General features: G+C 47.9%; 2 protein-coding genes across 3 annotated transcripts; one reads left to right on the forward strand and one right to left on the reverse strand.

Annotated features, from left to right (window-relative positions):
• Positions 1-324: 324 nt before the first annotated feature.
• On the forward strand, positions 325-12,060 carry CREB3L4 (cAMP responsive element binding protein 3 like 4). 2 transcript variants are annotated; one of them, XM_036273007.1, is made up of 10 exons: positions 325-533; positions 983-1,154; positions 1,668-1,914; positions 2,251-2,372; positions 6,881-6,973; positions 7,095-7,201; positions 7,327-7,395; positions 7,501-7,585; positions 7,760-7,856; positions 8,008-8,428. In XM_036273007.1, exons 2-10 carry the CDS (start codon positions 984-986, stop codon positions 8,196-8,198), a joined length of 1,182 nt encoding a protein of 393 aa, XP_036128900.1. In that variant the 5' UTR covers positions 325-533; position 983; the 3' UTR covers positions 8,199-8,428. The 2 variants fall into 2 exon arrangements, with proteins under 2 accessions (XP_036128900.1, XP_036128901.1); XM_036273008.1 differs by lacking the exon at positions 8,008-8,428 and adding an exon at positions 12,022-12,060 and having other exon boundaries at positions 325-1,154.
• JTB (jumping translocation breakpoint) lies at positions 8,604-13,146 on the reverse strand. The gene is made up of 6 exons (XM_036273010.1): positions 13,049-13,146; positions 12,731-12,832; positions 12,527-12,564; positions 12,243-12,325; positions 9,363-9,442; positions 8,604-8,928 (listed from the first exon to the last, which is right to left on the reverse strand). The coding sequence occupies exons 2-6, from the start codon at positions 12,811-12,813 to the stop codon at positions 8,772-8,774; spliced, it is 441 nt and encodes a 146-aa protein (XP_036128903.1). The 5' UTR covers positions 12,814-12,832; positions 13,049-13,146; the 3' UTR covers positions 8,604-8,771.
• Positions 13,147-14,539: the final 1,393 nt, after the last annotated feature.

Genomic DNA, 14,539 nt, shown 5'->3' on the forward strand with positions numbered 1-14,539 from the left:
ACAGGATATTTTCTCCTTGCCTCGGTAATAACTTGGGTTTACGAGTCACGTGACAAGCGAAACCAAACTGAGCCGCTACCCACATTCTCGTAAATTTTCCCCTTCCCTACAGTCCGTCTTCTGGCTCTCCCTTCGGGCCTGCGGAACCCAATCCCTGCGGGACAAATAAATGCTCCGGCCCCACTGGCCTTACTTCCTCTCGGACAACCAATTCTGACCAATTACGGCGGAGCCGGCGTTGAGACGTTAATTCCATTGGCTCAATGCTCTGCCTGTCAAAAGCTGCGTGTTCCGCTTTCAATCAGACTCAAGTGTGGGATGAGCGCCACAGGGTGGGGGAGGGGATCATCCTTAAATCTTGGCAATTCAGTTGACGACTCCTTTGTTTTCAACCCTGCCTTGTTCACCTTATTCTGAAATTTTTGGCCGGAGAACAGGGACTCGAGCATCCTGTGCTCCAGTCACAGCCGTTTCTGCCTTGCCCTGAGAAACCACCGAGGCAGAAAGGGCGCGGCTGCCCATGTTTTTCTCAGGTCAGATTTGTGGATGCTCAGCCTCTTCACCCTCTGCTCCCAGATTCAGCGCTCCTACCGTGGCTCCCGACTAGGTGCAACCCACTTTCCTCGTAAACGCTGAGGGCGGGGTTTGGCTGGGCTTGTCCAGGATGCGAGATCCTGGAGGGAAGAAAAGGTGTACTGTTTAGGGCTTTACCGGGCTAGGCTGGCTTGGCAGGGCAGGGCTCTTCAGAACAGGTAATAACCCGGGCCTGTTCGTTCGAACCACAGAGATAAGGACGAGGAGAGATCTCCAGGTGCCGGGTGAGGGGGCTGCACAGGTGAGGAAGGGGCATAATGGAAGAGGGAACAAGAGGAATCCAGAAGCTGTGTGTGTGTGTGTGTGTGTGTGTGTGTGTGTTATGTGTGTGAGTGGGGGGCAGCCATCACCCTCCTGCAACTCTCCCACCCCACGTGCCTCCCTGCAGGATGGATTTCAGAACCCCTGACCTGCTGGATGTGTGGTTGGAGCCCCCAGACGATGTCTTAACAGGGTCCTTCCTGGAGCTGGGACTGCACTGTCCACCTCCCGAGGTCTCAGTGACTATGCTACAAGAACAGGGGCTGCAAGGCTGGAAGTCCAGTAGGGCCCATGCCTGTGTAAGTATGATGAATGGAAGTGGGAGTGGGTTGAAACACAACTCTGATAAGAAGCCCAAAGGCTTCAGCCTACACTTGGAAAGTGGTCTGAGACAGTACCCCTAAAATAGACATAAACTGCCCTGGCCGGTTTGGCTCAGCGGTTAGAGCATCCACCTGTGGTCCAGAGAGACCCGGGTTCGGTTCCCGCTAAGGGCATATACCCCGGTTGCAGTTTGCCCTGGGCCCTGGTTGGGTCATGGGGGTGGCAGCCACTCGATGTGTCCCTTTCACGTCGATGTTTCTCTCTCTCTCTCTCTCTCTCTCTCTTTCTCTCTTCCTCTCTCTCCCTCCTGCTCTATCTGAACAAAAAAATGTAAAAATGTCCTCGGGTGAGGATAAAAAATAGACATAAACTGTAATTATCCCCATGTCCAAAGACAGAAAGGACTGAAACTGAAGTATCTAGGTTTGATGTCAGGAATGACTTTCAGAATTCTTATCTGTATACATATATGCTCTCTTCTAATGTAGGGCCTTCAAGAGAGTGAACCTGAAGATTTCCCGAAGTTTTTCATTGATCCCAATGAAGTGTACTGCTCAGAAGCATCTCCTGGCAGTGACAGTGGAATCTCTGAGGACCCTGGTCGTTCAGACAGCCCCCCTGTTCCCAAGACACCCAGTTCCCCTGCCCTCTATGAGGTTGTTTATGAGGCAGGAGCCCTGGAGAAGATGCAGGAAGAAGCTGGGCCAGCTGTAGGGTTCATCTCCATTCAGCTAGGTCAGTAGTGTGCTGTGGGAAGGGGATAATGGCCCTTCAGATTCAGCCCTAGCTCTGGGGTTAAGAGGGTTTCCCTAATCTGTGCCACTACCCAGGCCAGTGGTTCTCAACCTTCCTAATGCCAAGACCCTTTAATACAGTTCCTCATATTGTATGTGGGTGTATCTGCATGTGGGTGGACCCACGTGGAGACAAATAGAGGAGCAGTGTCTCGGTTTCTAAGACCATCAGAAAAAGGGGTCACAACCTACAGGTTGAGAGCCACTGACCCAGGCCCTGCTGCCAGCAGGGTGTACCTTCCATCTCCTTTCTCCTAGCCACCTATGTTTCCCTCAGATCAGTGGAGCCTACCTTTTATGGTGCCTGATACCTGCATGGTCAGCGAGCAGCCCCTTGATGCTAATGCCCACATCCTGCCCAGAGTAGGCACTGTACACCCAATGCTTCCTGCAACCCTGGTGAGTCTTGGGGTTGGCCTGACTCGGTCCTTCCTGATGCACACACATATGTACCTACATGGATAGGGGTAGGGAGAGGGATACTGATGCTGAACTCTATCTTTGCCCTAATTTTTATGGCATCAGGCCTGAAGGCAAGGGAAACATTGGCAATTTATTTTATTTATTTATTTATTTATTTATTTATTTATTTATTTATTATTTATTGTTATTGATTTTAGAGAAAGGAGGGGAAGAGAAAGAAACATTGATTTGTTGTTTCTTTTTAAATATGTTTTTATTGATTTTAGAGAAGGAGAGATAGAAACAGCAATGAGAGAGAAATATCAATCGGCTGCCTCCTGCACATCCCCTAATGGAGATTAAGCCCACCACCCAGGCATATGCCCTGACTGGGGAATTGAACCTGTAACCTCTTGGTACATGGGACGACAGTCAGTCTACTGAGACACACCAGGCTGGTGGTTGATTCTTGTATGTAATGTGCCCTGGCCAGGGACTGAACCCACAACCTTGGTGTATTGGGATGAAGCTCTAACCAACTGAGCTACCCGGCGAGGCAGACATGGGCAGTTTAAAAGCAGGAAGGGCCCTGGCCGGTTTGGCTCTGCGGTTAGAGTGTCGGCCTGCGGTCCAGAGAGACCAGGGTTCGGTTTCCGCTAGGGGCACATACCTCGGTTGCAGTTTGTCCCCGGCCCTGGTCGGTCGTGTGGGTGGCAGCCACTCGATGTGTTCCTTTCGCATCGATGTTTCTCTCTCTCTCTCTGTTCCTCTCTCTCCCTCCCACTCTACATGAACAAAAAATGGAAAAATGTCCTCAGGTGAGGATAAAAAAAAATAAAAGCAGGGAGTCTGGCCAGTGTGGCTCAGTGGTTGAGTGTCGACTCATGAACCAAGAGGTCACTGGTTCGATTTCCGGTTGGGACACATGCCCAACGGGCCAATCCCCAGTGGAGGGCATGCAGCAGGCGGCCAGTTGATGTTCTCTCTCATTGATATTTCTATCTCTCTCTCCCTTGTTCTTCCTCTCGCTCTAAAATCAATAAAGGAAAAATAAAAGCAGGAAGGGATAAGGGAGAAGACATATTTAGGGGTACGGTGATGGTGACTCGATTAAGAATGGGATAAGGAACCCAGGAATGGGGCTCAGGAGAAAGCCCAAACCTTGTGTTCATTGTTTGCTCAGCTATTGTCTCAGTCTTAGGTCAGGATGCAGAAATGGGACCGGCCACCTGGGAACACTGAACTGGTTACTGGGCACAGGGTGAGAAACAACTGCATCTATGTTTCCACTGGAACCATTGTCCAGCAGGCACCCTGCTTGGAACTACCTGGGGTGGGGAGAATAACACATCAGATAACGTCCCAGGGCTGTCTGGTCTGGTTCCTCCAATACCGTGAGGAGGGAGACCCTGCCTTTATCCTGGAAACAAGTTATTGTGTGTAAAAGGCAGGGAACAGGTTCTAGCCTCCCTGCAAATCCATGGTTGAAGCTGGACCAGTAGCCAAGCCAAGCATATTAAAATCTTGGGATGAGGGACCTTAAAAAGTTTGATACTTCTAAATTTGACTGTGCATCAAAACACTGGGGAATTTGTGTTTGTTATTGTTGTTAATCCTCTCCCAAGGATATTTTTTCCATTGACGTGTAGAGAGAGTGGAAGGGAGGGAGGGAGAGGGAGAGAGAAACATCAATGTGACAGAGACACGGTGACTGGTTGCCTCCTGCACATGCCCTGACTAGGGCTGGGGATCAAACCAGAGACCCTTCAGTGCATGGGCCGATGGTCTAACCACTGAAACCACTGAGCAATACCAGGCAACACTGGCCAGGGCATGTTTGTTTTTTTTTTAATCCTCACCTGAGAATATTTTTCCATTGATTTTTAGAGAGAGTAAAAGAGAGGGAGGAAAGCGGGGAGGGAGTGAGAGAGAGAAACTTCCACCTGCATGGCCCCTGGGGCTGGGAGTCAAAACTGCAACCAAGGTAAACACTTTTGACCCGGAAACGAACTGGAGACTCTTCAGTTGGAGGGCTGACACTCTAACCACTGAGCCAAACCAGCCAGGGCCATGTTTTTGTTAATTTTTTTTTTCTTTATTGATTTTAGAGAGAAAGGGAGAGGTAGAGGGAGAGCGAGAAACATCGATGAAAGAGAACATCGATTGGCTGCCTCCTGCATGCCCCCCACTAGGGATTGGGCCCATAACCTGGCATGTGTCCTGACCAGGAATCGAACCAGCAACATCAAACCAGCAATCTCTTGGTGCATGGGTCGACACTCAACCACTGAGCCACACTCGCCGGGCAATTTTTTTTTTTTAATTAATTTATTTTTTTTATCCTCACCTGAGGACATTTTTCCATTTTTTGATCAGCTAGAGTGGGAGGGAGGGAGGGGGAGAGAGAGAGAGAGAAACATCGACGTGAAAGGGACACATCGAGTGGCTGCCACCCACACGACCCAACCAGGGCCAGGGACAAACTGCAACCAAGATACATGCCCTTAGCGGGAACTGAACCCTGGTCTCTCTGGACCACAGACCGACGCTCTAACCGTTGAGCCAGACCAGCCAGGGCCATTTTTTTTTTTCCTTCTTTTTTTTAAAGCTATGATGGTGAATTCTCAGTCCCTTAATTCTTCTCTCAAGGCCAAATAGATACAAACTTTCCTATTGTCTCTTGCTGATGAGTGTCTCCCCATGGATTTAGTGTGGTGTTTTGTTTGTTTGTTTTTTTATCCTCACCCAAGGACATTTTTGCATTTATCTTCAGGTAGAGCGGGAGGGAGAGAAGGGGGAAGAGAGAGAGAAACGTCGAGGTAGGTGCTCTTAGTGGGAACCGAACCTGGGACTCTCTGGTCCGAGGGCCAACGCTCTAACCGTTGAGCCAAACTGGCCAGGGCATGTTTTGTTTTGTTTTATAAATAAAACCTTCTAGAGATCATTCTCACAGATTTTGATTAGGTGCATAGCAAGGGACACCCCTCTAATATGGTTCTACCAAATAGTCAAAGGAGCAAGAAGGGAGCATCAGAAAAAGGCAGAGAGCCCTGGCTGGAGCAGCTGGAGCATTGACCTGCAGACCAGAGAGTCCTGGGTTCGGTTCCCGCTAGGAGCACGTACCAAAAAAAAAAAGGAAAAGGCAGAGATAGAAGAAATGGCTTAGCTAAAAGCCAAAGACTATCAGGAAGTGCCCTGGCCAGTTTGGCTTACCAGTTAGAGCATCAGCGCGTGGACCGGAGAGTCTCTGGGTTCGGTTCCCACTAAGGGCACATAACTCGGTTGCAGTTTGTCCCTGGCCCCGGTTGGTTGGGGTCCTGTGGGTGGCAGCCAGTCAATGTGTGTCTCACATCGATGTTTCTCTCTCTCTTCCTCCTATTCTATTCTGAAGATAAAGGAGAAAAAATATCCTCTGGTGAGGATAAAAAAAAAAGTCAAAGACTATCAGGAAGCAAAAGCAAAATCAAATTCCTAATTCATGAAGTGAAGCATAAATCAAAAGAAATTAGACAAGTCACTCAGTTAATGAGCTCACATTAAGCAGACACTACCCTCCCCACATACATTTTTTGGAGAATTTTTTTTACATTAATTTTTAAAATTGTTATCAACCTTCATCGAGGATATTTTTCCATTGATTTTTAGAGAGAGTGGAAGGGAGGGAGAGAAAAAGAAACATTGATGTGAGAGAGAGACATTGATTAGTTGCCTCCTGCACAACCCTAACCGGGAATGGGGATCAAACCTGCAACCCTTTGGTCTGCAGGCTGATGTTCTAACCACTGAGAAAACTGGCCAGGGCTTTTTTTTTTTTTTGTGGTACATGTCCCTAGCAGGAACCAAACCCAGGACTCTTGGTCTGTAGGCCAACGCTCAATCGCTGAGCCAAACTGGCCAGGGCTTATTTTGAGAACTGTTATAGTAATTTATTGAGCCAAATTGAAGATATGCCTGGAAGCAAGCTATCAACAGACTGAGAAAATGCTTCCCCTCCCCACTTACTTTGTTATGAGAAGTTGTTCAGTCTGGTTGCCCTTAGGGAGTTCTTTGTCTGAGGGACAGAGCTTTAGTCTGAAAAGTAGAGATCAGACCCTAGGGGAGAATGGGCTACTGCCTCAGGGAGCTCACTATGATTGACAGGTGACTGGATAACACACTACCAAACGGGAAGTTAATAGCTAAAGTGAATCATTTGCCTGCTGGAAGATTGAGAAACCCTACCTCAGTGAATTAGTCCACATTCTCTTCAAATATCTCTAAGGTTTGGGGAGATGTGGACCAGAGTCTGTGGTCAAAGGATATGACAAAATCACCCCTCTCCCTTCTCAGTCTCAGGAGGTCCCTTTGGGTATGATCCGAAGCCTGTCTGAAGTAAGGTCCCCTCCCTTCATTTCATAGTTATTCCTCAGTGCAAATGGGAAACTCTCTAGAGAGCATGGAGGGGGAGTGGCCTGGGCACCAGAAATGGGATGACTCTCCCATTCTCATCTTCTGTTCCCCACCAGCTCCCCTGTCAAACCTTGTTCCTGACAGATGAGGAGAAGCATCTGCTGGGGCAGGAAGGGATTTCCTTGCCCTCTCACCTGCCCCTCACCAAGGTAACATGCTTCCCCAAAGGGTATCCCAACCCAGTAGCCCTGCCATAGCTCTGAAGAGCCAGGATCACAGGGGAGAGTTGGGGCGTTAAGGGCCCAGGACTGAAACACCTTGGGGCCTCAGACAGAGGAGAGGGTCCTCAAGAAGGTCAGGAGGAAAATCTGTAACAAGCAGTCAGCTCAGGACAGTCGGCGGCGGAAGAAAGAGTACATCGAGGGACTAGAGAGCAAGTATGTTTGAACTCTCATTTCTGGCTTCCTGTGGGCCAGATCTGGGTCCCCTTCCTTACCAAGGCAGGTAAGGTCAGGGACTCATATAATGCAAGAACCTTGTCCTTTCTTTCCACACTCCTCAGGGTGGCTGCCTGTTCTACACAGAACCAGGAACTACTGAAAAAAATTCAGGAGCTGGAGAGGCACAACACGTGAGTGATATCATAGTGTGCACATTGGGGGAAGTATGCTACACACAAGGGCACCATTCTTGGGCCCTGGTTCCCAGATCTAACTCATCCTTCCTCCTTTCCCAGCTCCCTGGTGACTCAACTCCACCAGCTGCAGATGCTCATTACTCAAACTTCCAACAAAGCTGCCCAGACCAGCACTTGTGTTCTGGTACCATTAGTCTACTTCCCATCACCTCCCACTTCCACCAAATTCTGCCACACTTCCATCTTGATACCCCTACTCCCAAGCCATATGAATCTTCCCATCCCTGATGATTCCAACTGCTCTCTACCCCTTCCTTTATTGTCCCCACAGCCCAAGTATCTTTTTGCTTTCTTTCAGATCCTTCTTTTTTCCCTGGCTCTCATCATCCTGCCCAGTTTCAGCCCCTTTCAAGGTCTACCAGAAGCTGGGTCTGAGGATTACCAGCCCCATGGAGGTGAGAGTCAAGGGCAGGGAAGGACTCTTTTTACCTGGTGAGCAAGTGGGGGTGTTCTCCTGGGTAGTCAAGAGGTGGGAGGGAGGGCATGTCCTGTCTAGGATTTCTGACCCAAGGAGCATTCAACTATGCCCTTTTTCCTTCACCCCAGTGATTTCCAGAAATATCCTGACTCAGAAGGACATACAAAATTGGGAGACCCCAGAGGTAAAGCCCAGACTGGGGGAGCCGCCAGGGGTCAAGAATGCAAATGACTCAACAAGGACACCACTTGAGAATATAGGAGGGAAGACAGGCCCCAGTGGGCATGTCAGAACTGGGCTGCATGCAGATGAGATGTGAGCTGGAATACTTTCTAGTCCACCACTCAATCACATAAGGAAGCCAGGGCTCCCCTATGGCTCTGCCTCCCCCTGGGATTCCCACTCAGGGTTCTTTGGCCTCAGGGGTCTGAATCACATCAGGATGCCCTAGATGTCTATACCCTGAGGTCCAGTCTGCCTATGTGAGGTGGTGCCTCAAATACTTTTGTTATGTTCTGTGATTTTATTTCTTCTTTGGAGATAGGGTTGAGGGGAAACACAAATTAAAAATAAACTTTTTTTTGCTGAAATTTTATTCTAGAGTTTTAAATAAATAGAAGAGAGGGAGATAGATGCTTGATAAACTGGGGCCTAAAGTTGCTACCTCTTTCCCTCTCTGCCTTCATGACTTCCTGCCCCAAGTCAAATCACAACAGAGAAGGAAACTATTTTACTCTTTTTATTCTGCTCATTAATGATCTAGTCAAGATGGAAGAATGTTTTTTTTGTTTGTTTCCCCACTCTCCAGTATACCAGGGATACAAGTCAGTCCATTCCACTTTCTTTATCTGAGGCAGGGTCTTTAAGACCCACATAAAAGGGTAGACGGTAGCTATATGGATTCGATTTGCTTCCGGACCTTTTCCAGAGCCTTTCTGTCCAGCTGTCGCTGACGAACTATGACAAGGCAAGCGAAGACCAAGGCCACACCCACGACAGCCCCTTCAAATTTCCAGAATAAGTGTTGTTCCATCAGAGCTGAGCGGCAGCTGAGGGTAGGAAGAAACAGTTATTCTCAGGGAAGGCCAAACAGTCTCTCCCTCTAATCTCCCTTCTACTTCAGCCTAACCAAGATACCACACCTGAGAGAAAAAGAGAAAACTAGAGTCTATTATGTTCACAGTGCATATATCCCACTCAAATATATCATGTAACTTATTTTCTGGTGAGATAAGCAGAGCAAGTATTAACCAATTTTACTAATGAGAAAATATGGCCATTAATATAGTGCTGAGAAGTAGAGGTGGGACTTGCTGAGAAGTAAAGGTGGGACTTGGGTTGAAGTAATTTGGTTCCAAATCCCTTCCACTTTCCAATACGCCATACTACTTAAGACCAAGAGGAAGAGGTGGGACTATCTATCTAAGGTCACAGGAGCAAAGGAGGTGATCTAGGAGGTTTCAAGAAGAGAAACAGCACTTGCCTTTTGAACTCATTCCTCTTAGATGAGCTGCATGTGATTTTCTCCACATACCCTGTGGAACCACATTCAGGGGTGGTTTTCTGCCAGGAGAAAAGGACCAAAGCACATGTTAGGAAGGGGCAAGAGAAGGAGAAAGGCTGCCATTCAGAATGGGCAAGTGCCCAAGAGCTATGGCTCAGCTGGCAGGCAACAGAGAACTAATGAAGCGTTCTAATGGAGATGGCAGAGGTGGTGGCTGCATGATTAGGAATGTGTTAGAAAACTTCAAAGGCAATATTCTAGGAGAGGTGGGGACAGGTTCCAGAGCCTAGTGGATTAAAAATGAATAGGTCAGTGCCTAGCTGGTTTTGCTCCGTGGTTAGTGCGCCAGTCTGCAGACCAGATTATTGGGTTTGATTTCAGTCAAGGGCATGTACCTCGGTTATAGTTCGTCCCCAGCCCTGGTTGAGGTTATGCAGGAGGCAACCAGTCGATGTGTCTGACATCAGTGTTACTCTCTCTCCCCCCCTCCCACTCTGTCTGAAGATAAATGGAAAAATATCCTTGGGGGAGGATTAAAAAAAAAAAAACAAAAAAAACGAATAGGTCGGCATGTACTTGAGTTGCAGGTTCAATCCCTGGCCCTCATTAAGGCACATGTGGAAGGCCAACAATCAATGTGTCTCTCTCACATCGATGTTTGTCTCTGTCTCTCCCGCTCCCTCCCACTCTCACTAAAAAAATCAATGAAAAATATTCTCAGGTGAGGATTAACCAAAAAAATATAATAAAATGAACAAGACATGGTTATTAGCTGAATGTTACCACTAACTTGGAAAGAAGGGGCACATTTTCAGAGGGAAGACAAATTCATTTGGACTACACAAGGAAAAAGACAAAAGACAATGCAAAGACAAGGCATAGTTAGGCTTAGGGACTGTGGTGAGAGCAGGAGAGGAACCAAGTTTCTTTCTTTTTTTTTTTATCCTCACCTGAGGACATTTTTTTCCAGTTTTTGTTCAGATAGAGTGGGAGGGAGAGAGAGAGAAACATCGGCGTGAAAGGGACACATTGAGTGGCTGCTATCCACATGACCAACCAGGTCTGGGGACAAACTGCAACCGAGGTACGCGCCTTTAGCGGGAACCGAACCCGGGTCTCTCTGGACCGCAGACCAACGCGCTAACCACTGAGCAAAACTGGCCAGGGCTCTTTCTTTTTTTAAAAAAAATTTGTTTTAATATTTTTTAGGGATAGAGAGATAGAATCATAAATGTGAGAAGAAACATCAATGGGCTGCCTCCTGCATGCCTCCCACCAGGGATGGAGCTGGCAAACTGGGCATGTACCCTGACTGGGAATCAAACTGGGACCTCTCAGTCTATGGGACGACATTCAATCCACTGAGCCATATCAGCCAGGCAAGAGGCAACAAGTTTCATTTGGAGGTATCTTTCAGCTGACTCAGTAGACATCAGAAGCAAAGTTCACCCTCTGAGTTAATAAAATTTATGAACAAAAAGTTATCACTAAAATTAAATGGTGGCTGCTTGGCTGGTGTAGCGCAGATGGCTGAAGTGTCATTCCATACAGTGAAAAGTTACAGGTTTGATTTACAGTCAGGACACAGACCCAGATTGCAGGTTCGATGCCCAGTCAGGGCACATGTGGAAGGCAACTGACTGATACTTTGCTCCAATCAAATGTTTCTCTCTCCGAAATCAATAAAAGCATGTCCCTGGGTGAGGATTTAAAAGAGGAAAGGGGACTCTAGTACACTACTGGTGGGAATGCAGACTGGTGCAGCCACTATGGAAAACACTATGGTGTTATCTCAAAAACTTAAAAATTGAATTGCCATTTGACCCAGTGATCCCACTTCTAGGAATATACCCTAAGAAGCCTGAAACACCAATCAGAAAGAATATATATACCCCCATGTTCATAGCAGCACTATTTACAATAGCTAAGATCTGGAAACAGCCCAAGTGTCCATCAGTAGACGAATGGATAAAAAAGCTGTGATACATATACACAATGGAGTACTATGCAGCTGTAAGAAAGAAACATCTCTTATCCTTTGAGACGACATGAAGGGAACTGGAGAGTATTATCCTAAGTGAAACAAGTCAAGCAAAGAAAGACAAATATAACATGATCTCACTTATTTGTGAAATATAATGAACATAACAGTCTGAGGAACAGGGTAGATCCAGAGACATGGAAGTAGGGTACAGACTGACAACCCTCAGAAGAGGGGGAGGGGGGAGGGAAGAGATAAATCACAGAACTTATATGCATGTCCACATAACCCATGGACATGGACAACAAAGCTGGGGATGGGGTGGGGGGGATGGGGAGGAGGGTGTCAATGGGGAAAAAAGGAGAAACATCTGTAACAAAAATAAATTAATTTAAAAAAGAAACTTAAAAAATACAAAAATAAATGGTGACAGACATGTCCAAGGAATACTGTGAGGATTTGATGCTTTTATGATTGTAATAGATAAATGTGTGGAGATGTCAACCAAAACAATATTGGAACGGTGGTGGTAATAGGAGGAAATAGTATCTTGTTGGAACTGCTGGTGCAGGAGGCAACCAGTTGGTGTGTCTCTCTCACTTCTATGTTTCTCTCTCTCCCCCTATTTTTTTCCCTTCCACTCTCTAAAAATCAAAGGAAAAATTATCCTCCGATGAAGATTAACAGCCTTGGGACAAGTATGAAGAATGGCTGTGTTCACCCTCTCCACAGCACCTGTTTTCCACAATATAAAAATTGAGTAGTGTATATTTTCATAATGAACTTTTGTTAAATAAACCTTTCGTATTGGTCAAGAAACAAAAAGACATAGGGACTGATTAAATGTGGGGAGAAAAATGGGGAGAAAACATACTCACAGCCTGGAAATTAGAACATGGAGCACACTCTTCTGCCACCACAAACTCTTCCATCAGCCAGCATGGCAAATTTGAGGTGCTCACTAAAAGGGGAGAGAAATGCCAGCCCCAAACCTCATTCAGAAAATATTTCTCCCAAAGGTTCTGCCCATCCAACTTCCCAGCACATTCCCAGCAACTTTCAATGCGCTCATTTCACGTGGTGCCACCCTTTTCCACTTGTGCTCCTGATATATGTCAAAACAAAAACTATAGGGCCATCGGGTTCCAAGACCATCACCCACCTGACAGTTTCTCCTCCCGCACCGGAGCCTCTGCTTGACTGCAGTGTTGAGGGGGAGGGGGAGGGGCAAAAGTCAGAAGCCAGAAAACGGAGAAGCCCTGCACCCCCACGGTGGAAGGACACGACCTTCCCCATCTCCGGGGTCAGGGACTCTCCGATCTTCCGTCCACTCCCTCCTTTTCCCCTGCCCTCAGCCCCTCCTTACCAGAGCTTTAAGGTGAACGCGCAGAGCAACCAGTAGAGGTGGCGGCCCTGGGGGAGGCCACGCCTCCCCGCGCCCGCAGGCATGGAGTGCTCAGTGTCGCACCTGTCGGGACAGACGGGCCTCCTGGACAGGTCTCGTGTCTCCGTCGGAGGGCAGAAGAGGCGCTTACTCTACAGCCCTCCGGAAGGGTCCAGGTCAAAACTACGAAATGCTGGGGTTGCCTCAAGTCAAAGGCTCTAATGGGAGGTCCCCATGGCCACGACGAGAAAAGCCAATACGCTTATTGGGTAGGGCCCTACGGCCCTAGGACCCCCTCACCTCCACTTGGGCTCCCGGCGCTGCCATCTTGCCCTGCTAAGGCTCCTAAGTGCGGAACCCGACCGTGGGGCCTGACTGCTGGGCTGGGTTTTCCAGAGGTAGGCGGGTCGGCGGGGGCGCGCGCGGTGCCTGCTGGGCCTTGTAGTCTCCCGGGGTTGGTGGCGCCGGCGCCGGCGCCGCTCCCGGGGAAGAAGTGCGGCTCATTGGCTCGGCGCACCGTGGCATTGTGGTCCTGGTAGTCCTTTGTGGGAATGGAGGAAATGGCGGCGAAACTGTGCTCTCGATGCTCCCTGACCCGTCGCTTGTTTACCCATCTGGGCTGGATGAGCTGCGACACGTAAAAAAGAACCATACGTCGCCCTCTCAGGACTTTGCACTTTCCTTAAAATCCTGGGATTTACCATTAAGATTGAGTCTTTCCTACGCTCTTACCCGTCTCCTTCTTCCTGCCCTGAATGGTCAAGGGGAGAAGCTGGGTTGGCAGTCCAGGAACTTTCTTCTCCCTCCGGAAGCAGGAATTACCAAAACCCACGGTGAACATGGAGCCTTGCCCTGTCTCTGGGCTCCCACTCAGCTCTCCTCAGATGACACCTTCTCTCATTTTGATTGAGCCCCAGAACTGGTCCTTGAATAACCGCCTGAAATGTTTTCAGCTCTCCCTTGCTCCTACATAATGGAATAATCATTAGCGAAATAAGAAGAGCATGAGATTTGAAGTTCCAACAAGTGTTCAGTCCAACTAGATTAGCTACATGACTTTAAGATGGCATCTGGCCCTCAGTGTTCTGGGTTAAATGGAAATGCTAACGTGCATTTTCTTAGGGTTTTTATGTCGAGATGCCAATTAAATGTGCAAATACTTATTTTCTAATTATATTGCCTCACATTTCTGTCATACTTTTTAAATCCAACATTTAGTTCATTTGATCCTCCTCCATAATCCTGAGGTGTCAGAGTAGGTATTATCTTTATCTGATGAGCAAGAGGAGTTAGAATCCTATATTGTGTGTAAACTCAAAGTATATAAGTGACTTGTCCAAGGTCACCCAGCTAGGGGTGGGAGAGCTAAGGCTTGATTGAGCCCAGACTTTCAACCACCAGGCCAAAGCCAAAGATTTTGGCCTGCTATCCATCTCATGTTTTTTTTTTATCCTCATCCGAGGACATTTTTCCATTTTTTGTTCAGGTAGAGTGGGAGGGAGAGAGAGGAACAGAGAGAGAGAGAAACATCATGTGAAAGGAACACATCGAGTGGCTGCCACCTGCATGACCCAACCAGGGCCGGGGACAAACTGCAACCGAGGTACGTGCCCTTAGCGGGAACCGAACCTGGGTCTCTCAGGACCGCAGGCTGACGCTCTAACCGCTGAGCCAAACCGGCCAGGGCGCCTGCTATCCATCTCAATGGAGTTTAACCTTGATACATATCGAGAACTCCAGACTGCTGTGACTTGATCCATACTTTGGGTTTATCCTTTTGTTTGTTTTGTG

This window comes from Molossus molossus, unplaced genomic scaffold, assembly GCF_014108415.1.
Source record: "Molossus molossus isolate mMolMol1 unplaced genomic scaffold, mMolMol1.p scaffold_m16_p_20, whole genome shotgun sequence".
Classification (NCBI taxonomy): domain Eukaryota; kingdom Metazoa; phylum Chordata; class Mammalia; order Chiroptera; family Molossidae; genus Molossus; species Molossus molossus.

Excerpts from the sequence above, each read along its gene's own strand:
- JTB (XM_036273010.1), bottom strand. The coding sequence starts at position 12,813 with ATGCCTGCGGGCGCGGGGAGGCGTGGCCTCCCCCAGGGCCGCCACCTC. Across the intron at positions 12,565-12,730 it reads GCGTTCACCTTAAAGCTCTG|TCAAGCAGAGGCTCCGGTGC; the intron begins GTAAGGAGGGGC and ends TCAACACTGCAG. Across the intron at positions 9,443-12,242 it reads CATGTTCTAATTTCCAGGCT|AAAACCACCCCTGAATGTGG; the intron begins GTGAGTATGTTT and ends TTCTCCTGGCAG.
- CREB3L4 (XM_036273007.1), top strand. The coding sequence starts at position 984 with ATGGATTTCAGAACCCCTGACCTGCTGGATGTGTGGTTGGAGCCCCCA. Across the intron at positions 1,915-2,250 it reads GTTCATCTCCATTCAGCTAG|ATCAGTGGAGCCTACCTTTT; the intron begins GTCAGTAGTGTG and ends TGTTTCCCTCAG. Across the intron at positions 7,586-7,759 it reads AGACCAGCACTTGTGTTCTG|ATCCTTCTTTTTTCCCTGGC; the intron begins GTACCATTAGTC and ends GCTTTCTTTCAG.